At 42.3% G+C, this 13,021-nt stretch overlaps 1 protein-coding gene across 1 annotated transcript in view; it reads right to left on the reverse strand.

Annotated features, from left to right (window-relative positions):
- The window catches only part of ctnnbip1 (catenin, beta interacting protein 1), a 99,953-nt gene extending 89,466 nt beyond the window's left edge, over positions 1 to 10,487 (reverse strand). Inside the window, exon 1 of the mRNA XM_048561558.2 lies at positions 10,352 to 10,487. Coding sequence (XP_048417515.1) covers positions 10,352 to 10,476 — 125 coding nt within the window. The 5' untranslated portion in view covers positions 10,477 to 10,487. The remainder of the gene's footprint in view (positions 1 to 10,351) is intronic.
- Between the last annotated feature and the right edge of the window lie 2,534 nt (positions 10,488 to 13,021).

Consider the following 13,021-nt stretch of genomic DNA (forward strand, 5'->3'; position numbering starts at 1 on the left):
TTTAAAATGCATTTGTCACTTTTTCTGATGCAAGTGTAAAAAGAGATGACTAATAGATCTGCACAGGAAGCACAGCCATATGGCACTTTGTACCAACAACTGAATACTAAGTAACTACATTATAAATTTGTCATGTCTTTAACATGTATTTAAACAGACACTTCACACTAAAGGAAACAATTAGAGATTTACCACTATAATCTAAACCATCGGGAAAATTTCAGATAGGAGACTATGGTGGTATCGACATTCGTTACGCACTAACAACTACAGACACCCTACGATTCCATTTTGAGAGTCTCATTCTTCAACGTTCTTCAGGTTCAGGAGGCTTGCGAAGCTTGCCCTCGATACTCCTGCACTCAAAGCTGTACCCACCACAACTGGGCTGCTAGCTCATTCATAATTCGTCCTGAATGACATGGAATAAAATAAAATTACATGAGAAGAACTACAAGATGTGGTTGTTTGATTTTTTTCATTGCCTTTATCATGCTTCAAAGTATTTTTGGCATGGTTAAGAACACTCTCAAATACAGATTTGTGTTCAGAACAAGAATTATCCCCCATCAACACCCCTAGATCAGATTTACTTGGTCATTATCTCTCTGCTGCTTGCAGGATTTCGCTGTGAGCAAATTGGCTCCCATGTTTCTTAAGCCAAAGCAGTGGCTGCACTTCAAAAGTATTTCATTGGCTTTAAAGCACTTTGGAAAACCCTGCTGCAGCAGATTTAATACATGAGTGAGGGCAAGAGAAATAATGTTCTAATAACCACATGTTGTCATCTTCATTATCTCATTCTAATTGCAATATTAAAATTTTATTAATGCACTGGAACTTGAAGATTTTTCTTAAAAAAGTGGGGCCCGCAAGAATTAGAACGCTGACCTCCACATGAAATTTTGAGCAATATAATTGCTTCTCATTCTGACTCAGGCGTCTTGCATAATTCATTAAAACAACGCTTGTGGCACATATTCATAATAAACTCAAGATTTTTGCTTTGAATATTTATGAGAAGTCACACACAAAAAAAGGGTACTCTTATGGGAGAGATTAGTGATTTCCAAAACTCTGTGTGGGAGACATTTTGTGAAAACTGCTGTTCCCAGATCTCTCTCTCAAATATTAACTCACTCCCACTGACCCCCTGCCTAACTTCTGAAAGACAGGGACAGTTTTCCAAATAGAGCAATCATAATTTGAAGAAAATATTTTAGTAGCAACAAAAAAAAAGCTCAGCAAAGAATGCAACACATAATAAAAATCAAATGGCATTGACAGGCCGGTGCCCAAAAACCTTTGGAGATTGAAACTGAACCTCATTTGAGTATAATATTGAGCACAGAGAACCCAGTATTGGAGCTCAATGACCCAGGTTCCAAACAGGCTGAAATAATGCCATATTAAAAACTGCCTCAAGGTATTACTAGGGAAACAACCTTTCCCTCTCCCTTTTGATTTTTAGGTGGGTTAAAGTCTCCATGCTAAGAGGATAAAGATAAACTCACCATAGTCCTACCAGACTATATGGCTGCTCTCTTCACTGGGAGATGACTATGGTAGTTTAACCTGAGGGTTACCACGCCACAGGCGAGAGGAGAAGTTGAGAAGGAAAATCCTTCATTGTCACCTCAGCCAGTGTGGGAATTTGAACCCATGCTGTTGACATCACTCTGCATCACAAACCAGCTGACCAATGAGCTGAGCTAACCAAAATCCATCACTGATTGCGTGTTTAACTTAAGGGTCACCACACCTCAGTCAAGGACGAGTCAAAAAGGCAGGTCCTTCACGGTAACCTCAGCCGGTGCGGGAATTGAATCCGCAATGCCTGCATCGCAAACCAGCCATCCAACCAACTGTGCTAATTGATCCAACTGATTAAAGGGGTCAAAGGGATAAAGGTTTAGAGTGAAAACTTGGAGAATATTAACTCCATTCCTGGTACAAAGTCAGTCAGTTGTGGTCTTAAACCACTGACACTTCATTTAGAATAGCAATTTAATTCAGTGGCACCTGGAGGATTGTGATATGGGAAACATGAATTCACCTTATCACATTAGAGCACAGGACTCCAACCTCTAGGTCTTTTGAGATGCACATAACTGCACACCGTGGTGCCGAAGGAACAAGTGCGAAATTTAGATTCAGGTTCTCAGTAATTTTTCCATTTCTCAACAAACTGTTCTAGAACTTATCCATGGGTCAACAGCCATACCTATACACCCAGGTCCATAAAATTCAAATACAATGAAGTTGTCATTAACAAACAGCAACCTAACTGAGACAGAGTTACCTGACCTCAAAAGCTGCAACAGACAACACTAGAATAACCATTGTGCCTTTCAATACAGGATTAGATACAGATTGCTAAAACAAATTAGAGGGAATGATATTCAACACTTAGATCAGATAATGCTGACAATATAACCTGTATTAGAGTGTCTCCTTAAAATAGACCGGCATTCACATATCACCTTTCATGACCTTAGGACATCACAAAGCATCTTACCCTTAATTCAGTTATAACTGATTTTAAATCTAGTTACTTTTGTTAATGTAGAGAAGTAGCAACAAGTTTGTGTACAGCATGTTCCAACAAACAGCAATATGAACTAATCACAATCTGTTTTAGGTGATGGTTATTAAGTGATAAACCTAGGCCAAAGTTCCAAGGATAACTTTCCTGCTCTCTGCTAAACAGTGCCATGGGACTTTTTACTTGCACCTGAAGAAAGTGGACGAGGGCCTGCAGACATGAGGAGCAACCTTTCTACACAGAGTGGATCGTGTAGGAATGAACTGCCATAGGAAAGTGGTGGAAGCTGGTACAGTTACAACATTTAAAAGACATTTGGATAAGTACATGAATAGGAAAGGTTTGGAGAGATTTGGGACAAATATAGCAATAGTAGGAAGTGCAGATGCTGGAGAATCTGAGATAACAAAGTGTGTAGCTGAATGAACACAGCAGGCCAAGCAGCATCACAGGAGCAGGAAAGCTGACATTTCAGGCCTGAAGTGTGACTTAACATGTGACTTGGTGACCAAGCCCATGATTGATGTAGATATAATTGAAACAAAATTCATTCAATCATTGTAACATTTGCAATGAATGAAGTAACAGTAAACCAAAAAGTCCCCACATTGTGTGATTAAAATATACTAGAGGCACTGTAGGTTTTCAATCATGAATTTCAGCATCAGGAATGGTTGATCTCCTCTGTAAAATAAATTTAAAAAGCAATGCATTGCCAGGCTTCAAGCCCCAACACGTGCTGGCCTTCTTGAATAGGTGTGTCTGCAGAATCAGAAAGCCAACACTCACCCAACTCAAAGACAGCAACTTGGAGGTGGGCCTAATCTCCTCATCTGAGGACGACAGAGACAGCTAAGTCTCCATTCAGCCAGTGTGGGATTTATTTAATCAAGTATGAGAAAAACAACCAAATCTACTTGACCACTGCTATGACTATTGTGGACTCAACACTTGACCAGAAACAGCTAAATTCTCCAACTCTCTCTGATGAAGGGTCTAGGCCCGAAACGTCAGCTTTTGTGCTCCTGAGATGCTGCTTGGCCTGCTGTGTTCATCCAGCTTCACACTTTATTGTCTTAAATTCTCCAAGGCTGTTACCCAGACTGGTGTTGCTGAAACCTTTCCTAAAGTGGTTTATCTGTGTCATTGTAATGTTAGAATTCAAGTCAATCTTTTGACCTTTCACTACAGGATGCCCATTAAGTAATGAGAAACAGTAAATTAGTGGGAGCATAAAGTTTAAATCTATATGATGTACTTTAGACAATAGCCTAGTGTTAACTTGACATTCTCAAAGACTTGCAGTAGACATTATTTAATAATACACTGAACACACATTCATTCAATCTGCTCAGGCATTTTATGATAGGCCTCCGAGACACGTGGGACTTGAACACGACCTACTGCCCTAGAAGTGAGGACAATACCACCGTACCTGTGAGAGTATGTGAAGTCACAATTATTACTTTCAGCTTGAACATTATCAAATCAAGACATTAGAGGAAGGCACGATCCAGTATCCTTGCAATCTCTGCTAACATTCTTATTAAGGTGTATGTGCAAAGAAAGATAGAATTGGAGTTTATGTAGCACCGTGTACAGTTTACAGTACTGAAGAGCCAATGAATTTCCTTGGAAATATGGGCACTGTTTACATGGGCAAACAGCACACTGTCTTTTTTTGGGACTTCGGTGTGTACAAATGGTCAACTTATTCTAGCTGGCACTGGTTAAGGCATGCGTGCTGACCAAGGATAATGGCCATTTGTAATGGGGAAATCAGTGCGCATGATATCCCAGCAAAACGTCAGCATTTTTAAGAGGGAGGAACACAAAATCCATTAAAAACCATTTCCATTAAGAAAAATCAAAAGACTGAAAGTGCTGACAAGGAAGATAACTGTGGACTCTCTTGCCATCCCACTCCAGACACACAGCATTGTGCAATAAAAAACAAAGTTGCTGCAAAAGCTCAGCAGGTCTGGCAGCATCTGTGGAGGAGAAAACAGAGTTAACATTAACAGAGAAAACTCGGTTTTCTCCTCCACAGATGCTGTTACAGCATCTGCAATTCTTCTGGTTTTTATTTACACAGCATTGTGCAGAATTCCACGCAAATAATGAGCATTCAGATTAAGTGGGTAATGCAAGAATGTTCACAAAATAAATGACTCCTCACTTTTGGTAAACTAATGCTCTGCAAGTAAAAATTATGCAATTTGTCAATCTGATCTCTTCCTGTAGAAGTGTTAGTAGTGAAATTAGTATTATAGAAATTGGAGAGGTATGAAAAATGTTTCATGTAAAATTAATCAGCTTGATAAGAAAGCACTATCATATCAACATTATTTTCAAATCTAGTGCACAATATTAAATGCACAATTATTTAAAATTTCCATAACTTACCTTGTTCACACTAATTGTGTCCAGCATATTCCCATGTTTTCTGAATACTGCCCAAGAGTGAATCATTGCTGTTTACCTTCCTTTAGTCACCCAAACAAAATAGCTTAAGGTGTGGATTGTCATCAAAAGCAGTTGGCCCAAATTTGATGATATTAGAATCACTCTGGGAAATCAGCCTGGTCACCCTGCTAAGAATTATCACTGACTGCTCCCAAGATCAACAAGGACTCTGGAGACTCAAGTTCACTGCCACCCGTTTGTAGTTATTTCTGAATGCCTTCCAGGCCAGTTAAAAGCACTTTTAACAGTGCTTCAGACATTCATACTTCTATGCATGTCAGTTCTTAATGCTAATTCAATCCCTCAGTTCTTTCAACCAACGGTACTATAACCTCGAGAAAACAGGCTGTCCACTCAAAGGCACTGATCACTGCTAATTTATAACTAGCTCACGACATGCAAGTGTCGGGCCTGTGAATCCCTTTTCTCAATCTTCCATCAGACATGGCATCACTTTCAAGGCAACTATGTGTTGCCCATTCCTAATTGTCCTGGAACTGAGTGGCTTGCTGGGTTATTTCAGAACAATTAAGAATCAGCCAGGTTGCTATGTATCTGCAGCCACAGGGAGGCCTGACCAGGTAAGCATTGCAGATTTCCTTCCCTGAAAGATGTGAACATAAAAACATATGAATTACAAGCAGTAGGCAGCCACTTGGCCCCTCGAGCCTGCTCTGCCAGTCGATAAGATCGTGGTTGGTCTGATTACTCTGTATTCCCATTTGACCCCAAGAGGCTTTCAATTCCTTAAAAGTATTCAAAGACTTTGTCTTTTGATGAAGAAGACTCAAAGACTCATAACTCTCCGTGAGAAAAGATTTTTCATGTCATAAATAAAAACCCAAATGACCCCCTAGCTGTCAATTCTCCTACAAGAGGAACCATCCTCTCTACCCAGTTAAGACCCCTCAGAATCTTATGTTTAAATCGTCACGTATTTCTCTTGTAAAATCGAGTAGTTACAAGCCTAGCCTGCCCAACCTTTCGTCATAAGACAATCCACCCACTCCAGGTATTAGCCTAGTAAAACCTCCTCTGAACTACTTTTCACATATTTATATCATTCATTAAATAAGGGGATCAAATATTGTACACAGTATTCCAGATGTAGTCTCACCAATAACTGAAGTATATCTTCCCTACTTTAGTATTATAGAGTCATACAGGACAGAAACATACCCTTCGGTCCAACTCATCCACGCTGACCAAATTTCCCAAACGAAACTACTCCTTTTTGCCTGCATTTGGCCCAAATTCCCTCTAAACCTTTCCTACTCATGTAGCTGTCCAACTGCCTTTTAAATGCTCTCACTGTACCTGCATTCACCACTTCCTCTGGCAGTTCATTCCTAAGAACCACAGAGTGGAAAAAGTTGCCCCTTAGATTTAAAAACAACCTTTCTCCTCTCACTCTAAAAATATACCTCTAGTTTTGAACTTCCCTACACTGGGGGGGGGGGGGGGGGGGGGAGAGACACTTTGCTATTCACCTTATCTATGCCACTCATGATTTTATAAACCTCTATAAAGTCACCTCTCAACCTCCTGCACTTCAGTGAAATAAAGTCCCAATTTATCCAGCCTCTCTCTAGGACTGCAGGGTTTGAGTTATAGTAGCTGAGATACCAAGGTGTAGAGCTGGGTGAACACAGCAGGCCAAGCAGCATCAGAGGAGCAGGAAAGCTGATGTTCCAGGCCTAGACCCTTCTTCAGAAAATGGATAGTTAGTGCAGACACATGCACAGTGTGACTTTGCACCAACAGATTTAAGAACAGTTTCTTCCCTGCTGTTATCAGATTTAGGAATATATCTCCCATATATTAGAGTTGATCTTTCTCGGCACCTTCCCTTTAGCCATAACACTATATTCTGCATTCTGTTCTAGTACCATGATGTACTTATGTAAGATATGATTTGGCTGGTTAACATGCAAAACAATACTTCTCACGGTATCTCAGTGCATGTGACAATAATAAATCAAATCAACATTCTCAAGTCCTTTCCCTATTCTTTGTCACATTCTCGCTAAAGCACTCTTGAATGGTCATCACATCCATTTGTCGCTCCCTAATGTCCTCCTCATTATACACTTTCTTACCTACCTTTGTGTCTTCAGCAAATTTAGCAACCATCCCTGCCCCAACATTGACTCCTAGGCCACACCACTCATTAAATCTTGCCAAACAGAAAATGACGAAGATGATTAATGATTGCTTATGGTTACCATACAGAGACTGGCCTCAATTCCAGATTGAACTAATTGAATTTAAATTCCATCAGCTGCCATAATGTGTTTTAACTCAACCCCATTAGGAACATAGGAACAGGAGTAGGCCATTCAGCGCCTTGAGCTTGTTCTGCCATTCAATGAAATCACAGCTGATCTGTGGCCTAATTTCAAATGCCTGCTTGCAGTTCATATCTTGCAATTCCTTTGCATAACAAAAACTCATCCATCTCAGATTTAAAGTGAACAAATGATCCAGCATCCTCTGCCAATGGTGGAAGAGAATTCTAAACCTTTGTGTGTAGAAAAGCTCTCCAAAATGGTTACCCTGAGCGTCTTTTCTGATGAAGGATCTAGGCCTGAAACGTCAGCTTTTGTGCTCCTGAGATGCTGCTTGGCCTGCTGTGTTCATCCAGCTCCACACTGTCACCTCTACATTGTTTACCCAGTGACAGCTCTCTCTTGCATCCTAACATTTCAATAGATAGATCTTAGGGCCACAGGATGCTGGGTTGATACCACAACACAGGACAAAGAGGGTTGCTGAGACACACACTTCAAAAGTTGTCAGAACATGAGACACTTTTCAAGATGGCGGTGGGGTAGCAGGGCTATGTGAACGTTTTTGCCCAGGGCCCATCTATTCCCACCTGCAGTTTTTTCCTTCTCTTTGCTGGGTTAGTTGGTGTGGCAGCAAATGGACAGCAAATGCACAGAGTGGCAGCAGCTTCCTGGCACTCGGAGGTGGCTGCGGGAGCGAATGCAAGCTCATGCTCCTGGCACTAGGGGCTGGCAGTGGTGGCAAAGCTCCTCCAGTATTCAGAGGTGGCAGCAGTGGACTCTTCAAGATGGTGACAACATCACGGAGGAGGGCAGCCCGGGCAGGACTCTTGGCAAGGGGGCAGCTTGGCCTGACAGCAGAGCCGGGGATCCTGGGTGCAGTAGACCCAGGGTGGGGACTCCTAGTGTTGGTGAGGCAGCGACTGCAGAATACAATGCCTGGAGCCAGGAGTCCTGGAGTCATCAATACAATAGTTGAGCCAGGGACTCATGGCTATTGACAAGGCGGTGGCAGTGGGAAAGCCAGGCACTTCTCGTTGGGGGGCAAGTATGGGTTTAGCAATTGGGACTCAGTGGCATCAGTGGGGCAGGCCCAGTGGCACCTAAACAGTGGCAACTCCTACCATGGTGGGTCCAGCACGGGTGGACTATTCAAAATTGCATCAGATTGTGGTGACAGTTGAAGCTTTCACTGTATTTTACTGTATCATCCACTGTAAAATATGTGACAGTAAATCATTCAGATTCTCTGGGGTTTCAGGTGAACATTAAGAATCTGAAGGCCCATTTGAAGATGATTTGCTTTCCTCAAGATTTCAACATTCCTCTCTCGCTAATCCCTCAAAATAAAACAGAACAATTGGCCTTGCAGCTCTATTTGGACACGTCATAGACTATTTGGTTTGCTTAGTTTAGGTAGGCACTCAGTAGACTCAAATGCAACATACTCAACAGATTTCAAGACAAATACAAGCTATCCACACATTGAAGAGCCTGTCCTGGAACTAATCAACTTAACTGTCATCCACCTACCTAAGTCCGGCACAGTGGCTCAGTGGTTAGCACGGCTATCTCACAGTACTAGGAACCCAGGTTCGATTCCATCCTTGGGTAACTGTCTGGACAGAGTTTGCACATTCTCTGGTTTCCTCTCATAGTGCAAAGATGTGCAGGTTAGGTGGATTGGTCATGCTAAATTTCCTGGTAATGACCAGGGACGTTCAAACTAGGTTGGTTAGCAATAGTAAATGTAGGGCGATGGGAAGTTGGGGCTGGGTCTGGAAGGGATACTGTCCTGCGGGTCAGTGCAGACTCGGTGAGCACCCACTGTAGGGATTCTATGATGATTCTAATTTTGTATACTGAGTAAGGTGGAGGGCAGGAAAGCCTAGGTGGTGCTGTGACTGACAATGCTTCCTAAAAGTACACTAATCGCAAATAAACTCTTTCCCACCACCTTCACCTTCCTCAAACTACAAAAGGCAGAACCTCTAAAACTTTATACAGAACAGAACAATCACCAACTTCCCTCCCAAACAGAGACAATTGATTACTTATTTCAGACCAAGAGTTAAGCACCAAAACATAGGCTGACATTCCAGTGCAGTACCAAGTGAGTGTGACTCTACCAGGAGGTTCCGTCTTTCGGATGTGATGTTAAACTAAGGACACGCCTGCTCTAGTAGACAGATATGAAAGATCTCAACAAAGAGCAGTGGGGGAAGTCACCCCCAAGGTTCTTCCAAATATTTAACCTTCGATCAATATAGCAAAAATGAATGATTTCCTGGGTCATTATCACACTTGGACAGCAAGTTGTGTGTGAGTCAATCAGTACATGCACTATTACAGTGACCGCATTTCAAAACAAACTATTTTATTGTCTATTTGTTTTAATCATTCTCGCAATGCGGTCTCACTGGCTACGTACCCAGAGAGCATCTCGGAGTCAATCACGTTGGTAGGTAAGGAGTCACATGTAGGCCAGACTGAGTAAAGACAACAATTTTCATTTCCAAAGGGGCATTAGTAAACTGGTGGAAATATTTTTGTTTACAAAAAAATTGGCATTTGTCACACGGTCAACATTACAGCAGCGATTTATCCCAGATATGATTGAATTCAAATGTCAACCTTCCACCTTTATGGGATTATAAACTACATGCAATGAAGACTGACCTGCAGTTATCACTTGATTACTAGCAGAGTGGCGTTACAGCACTCTGGGATGTCCCGAGGTTGTGAAAGGCGCTACAGAAATGTAAGTCTGTCTCCCAAAGAGCAGTCTTTCTCACACAGGAAACCTTTTGTATCACACTCCCAACTGAAATGTCTCAGTAGGAGGGCAATGGTTTTTCTGCTGGTATAAACTCTCTGTGAGTTTTTAATGATGTTTAGATTAATTTAATGTGAGGGCTCGGGGCTCCAGGGGAGACAAAGCGGTGGCTCTGGCCGTGATCAGGGAGCGGAGTCCGGCCCAGAGCCAACAATCCCCTCACCGGACACTCACACCCTCAACAAACAACAAACAACACACACAACGGCTCCTTACCCGGTCCAGCCGACCCTCCCCCCTCCCTTGTGAGGGTGCCTCTTCTTCCCGGTCTGGCACTCACACAGGACGGCCTCTTCGAGCTGATAATCCGAGCAGACTGAGGCCCCGCCGGCGGCCGGCATCCCGGAGAATCTGCGCCTGCGTCGGGCCGGCATCCCGGAGAATCTGCGCCTGCGTCGGGCCGGCACTAGGCCCGGCCTCTCGTAGGGTCTTCGCCTGCGCTGGACCGTCACGTCGACCGACACCGTTTCCCGGCGAATACGCATGCGCACCTGTCATTCAAGACTCGTGGAGTCGTGCCTGCTCTGTCTGTTAACCCAAGACCCACTTTCGGGAGGTTTGCGCTTGCGCTCTCACGACACAGTGCCGGCAGCCGGCATTTCGGGTCTACGTTTGCGTAGTACCGTGAACTACTGGTAGTGAAAAGCTGGGGTTGCGTGCAGTGAGAGGGTCTCTTGAAATATATATGATTTACAACTACTGAATGATGATGCAACTCACCAACTTAAAATGTTTTTGAATGCAAGTTAAGATTATTAATGTCAATATCATGAAAAATAGTACATAATATGAAAACTTTCATTGGTAAAACTGTAATTAGAGTCATAGAGGATGGAAACAGAGCCTTTGGTCCAATGTGTTCATGCCGACCAGAATTCTCAAGCTAAACCATTCCTACTTGCCTGCATTTGGCCCATATCCCACCAAATTCTGAATGGTTTGGCCCTAATTTTAATATTATGTCATTTTATTCTGGACACTCCTGACAGGGCCATTAATTTCTCCTACAAAATCATTTCATTGTCTTAAAAGTCTGAGATCATCTCTAAACCTTCAATCAAAGGTATACAGACATTGAGTTACAATCTGCCCTCATTATCAAACCCTGTTAGTGCCATCAACTGCAAAGCATTCAGTGGGAATCTCAGCAAACCTCCCAAATATATCTTCTAACTTTTGCCAACTTTTTAAACAATGCGCACAACTGTTAATTCTCTATTGATGGCAATATCTTCAATTAAGAACTAACTCACCGAAGTTAAGGAGAAGGATAAAACTACAAACATATGTTCAGAAGAGAAACAGGAAAGCTCTTACAATAAAACAAAAGCAAAATACTTCTGATGTTGATTTGAAGAAATAAAAACAGAAATTTCTTGAGAAAATCATTTCTAGCAGCACCAGAAGAAAAAGACATAGAATTAATGTTCTGAATCCAGTATGACTCTCCAGAACTGAAGAGACAAGTAGAAAAATGATGGGTGTTATCCTGTCAAAAAGTGGGAAAGAACATGCAGAACAGAAGGGAAAGTTGGGGGTAGGTATCACAGAGTAAAAGGCATAATGAACACTAATGTTTGTAGAAAATGATGTGGAGGCGCTAGTGTTCAAATGGGGTGGACAAGGTTAGAAGTCACATGACACCAGGTTATAGTCCAAGTCACTTCACCTGACAAAGGGGCAGCGTTCAAAAAGCTAGTGATTTCAAATAAACCTGTCGGATTACAATCTAGTATCATGCGACTTCTGAGTTTGTAGAGAAGTGAGATAAATCAAAGGAAAGTGCTAATAACAGAATGTAAATCAGTTCAGCTGGAGACAAGATCAATTCACTGAGTTGGGTGTGTAGGAATGTGGCGTGGAAGAAACTGGGAGACAAAGTTCATGGTCTGAAGTTGTTGAGCTCCAGACTGAGTCCAGAAGGCTGTCAAGGGCTTAACTGGGAAATAGTGTTCTGTTCCTCGGAGTTTTTTTGAGCATCACTGGAACACAACACCAGATCTAGACCGGAAATGTGACCATGAGAGTAAAATGGTGTATTAAAATGCCAAGTGACCAGAAGGTGTAGAGGGAGTCTGCAAAGTGGCCTTTCAAGTCTGCATTTGGTCCACCCGGTGTAGAGGAGACTGTGAATTCACACAACTAGATTAGAAGAGATACATGTAAGTCGTGGCTTTCCCCAGAAGGAATGTTTGGATACTGAGCCAGACAGAGGTAAAAGAGTGTTATACTTCCTGTGATTGCATGGGAAGGTGGCATGAGAGGAAAGTGAAGTGTTGGTGGTGATAGAGGAATGGATGAGGGCGCCATGGAGGAACAGGTCCCATTGGAATGCTGGTAGGGGAGGGAAGATTTGTTTGGTGACGGAAACCTATTGGAAATGCAGGAAGTGATCCTTTGGATACAAAGACTGGTAGGATGGAAAGTGAGAGCCAGAGAAACACCATTGTGGTTCTGGGAGGGAGAGGAAGGGTTGAGGGCTATGTGAAGGGCAGAGTAGAAACCTATTAGTGAATGATTCACCCATAACCACATGTCAGAGCTTCTTGATAATTAGGAGGAATCATCTAGTAATCACCATTCCTTTCAGCCATAAAAGCACTCAAAAATCTCAGTGTTGTCCACCATAAAGCATTCTATTTGAACAGTACACTGGCAATTGTTTTCTTGACCACTGGTATACTGTAGCTCTGGTGCATACCATCTACAGTCAAGAGAGCACACCAATGTCTCAAATTCATCAGAAAGCTAAGAGAGTTCAACATGTCCACAATGATTGTTTGCAATTTTTATAGACGCACCTTAGAAAGCATCCTATCAGATGCAGCACAGCTTGGAATGGCAACTGCTCTACCCAACACCACAAGAAATTACAGAGAGTTGTGA

This window comes from Stegostoma tigrinum, chromosome 28 (genome assembly GCF_030684315.1).
Source record: "Stegostoma tigrinum isolate sSteTig4 chromosome 28, sSteTig4.hap1, whole genome shotgun sequence".
In the NCBI taxonomy this organism is placed as follows: domain Eukaryota; kingdom Metazoa; phylum Chordata; class Chondrichthyes; order Orectolobiformes; family Stegostomatidae; genus Stegostoma; species Stegostoma tigrinum.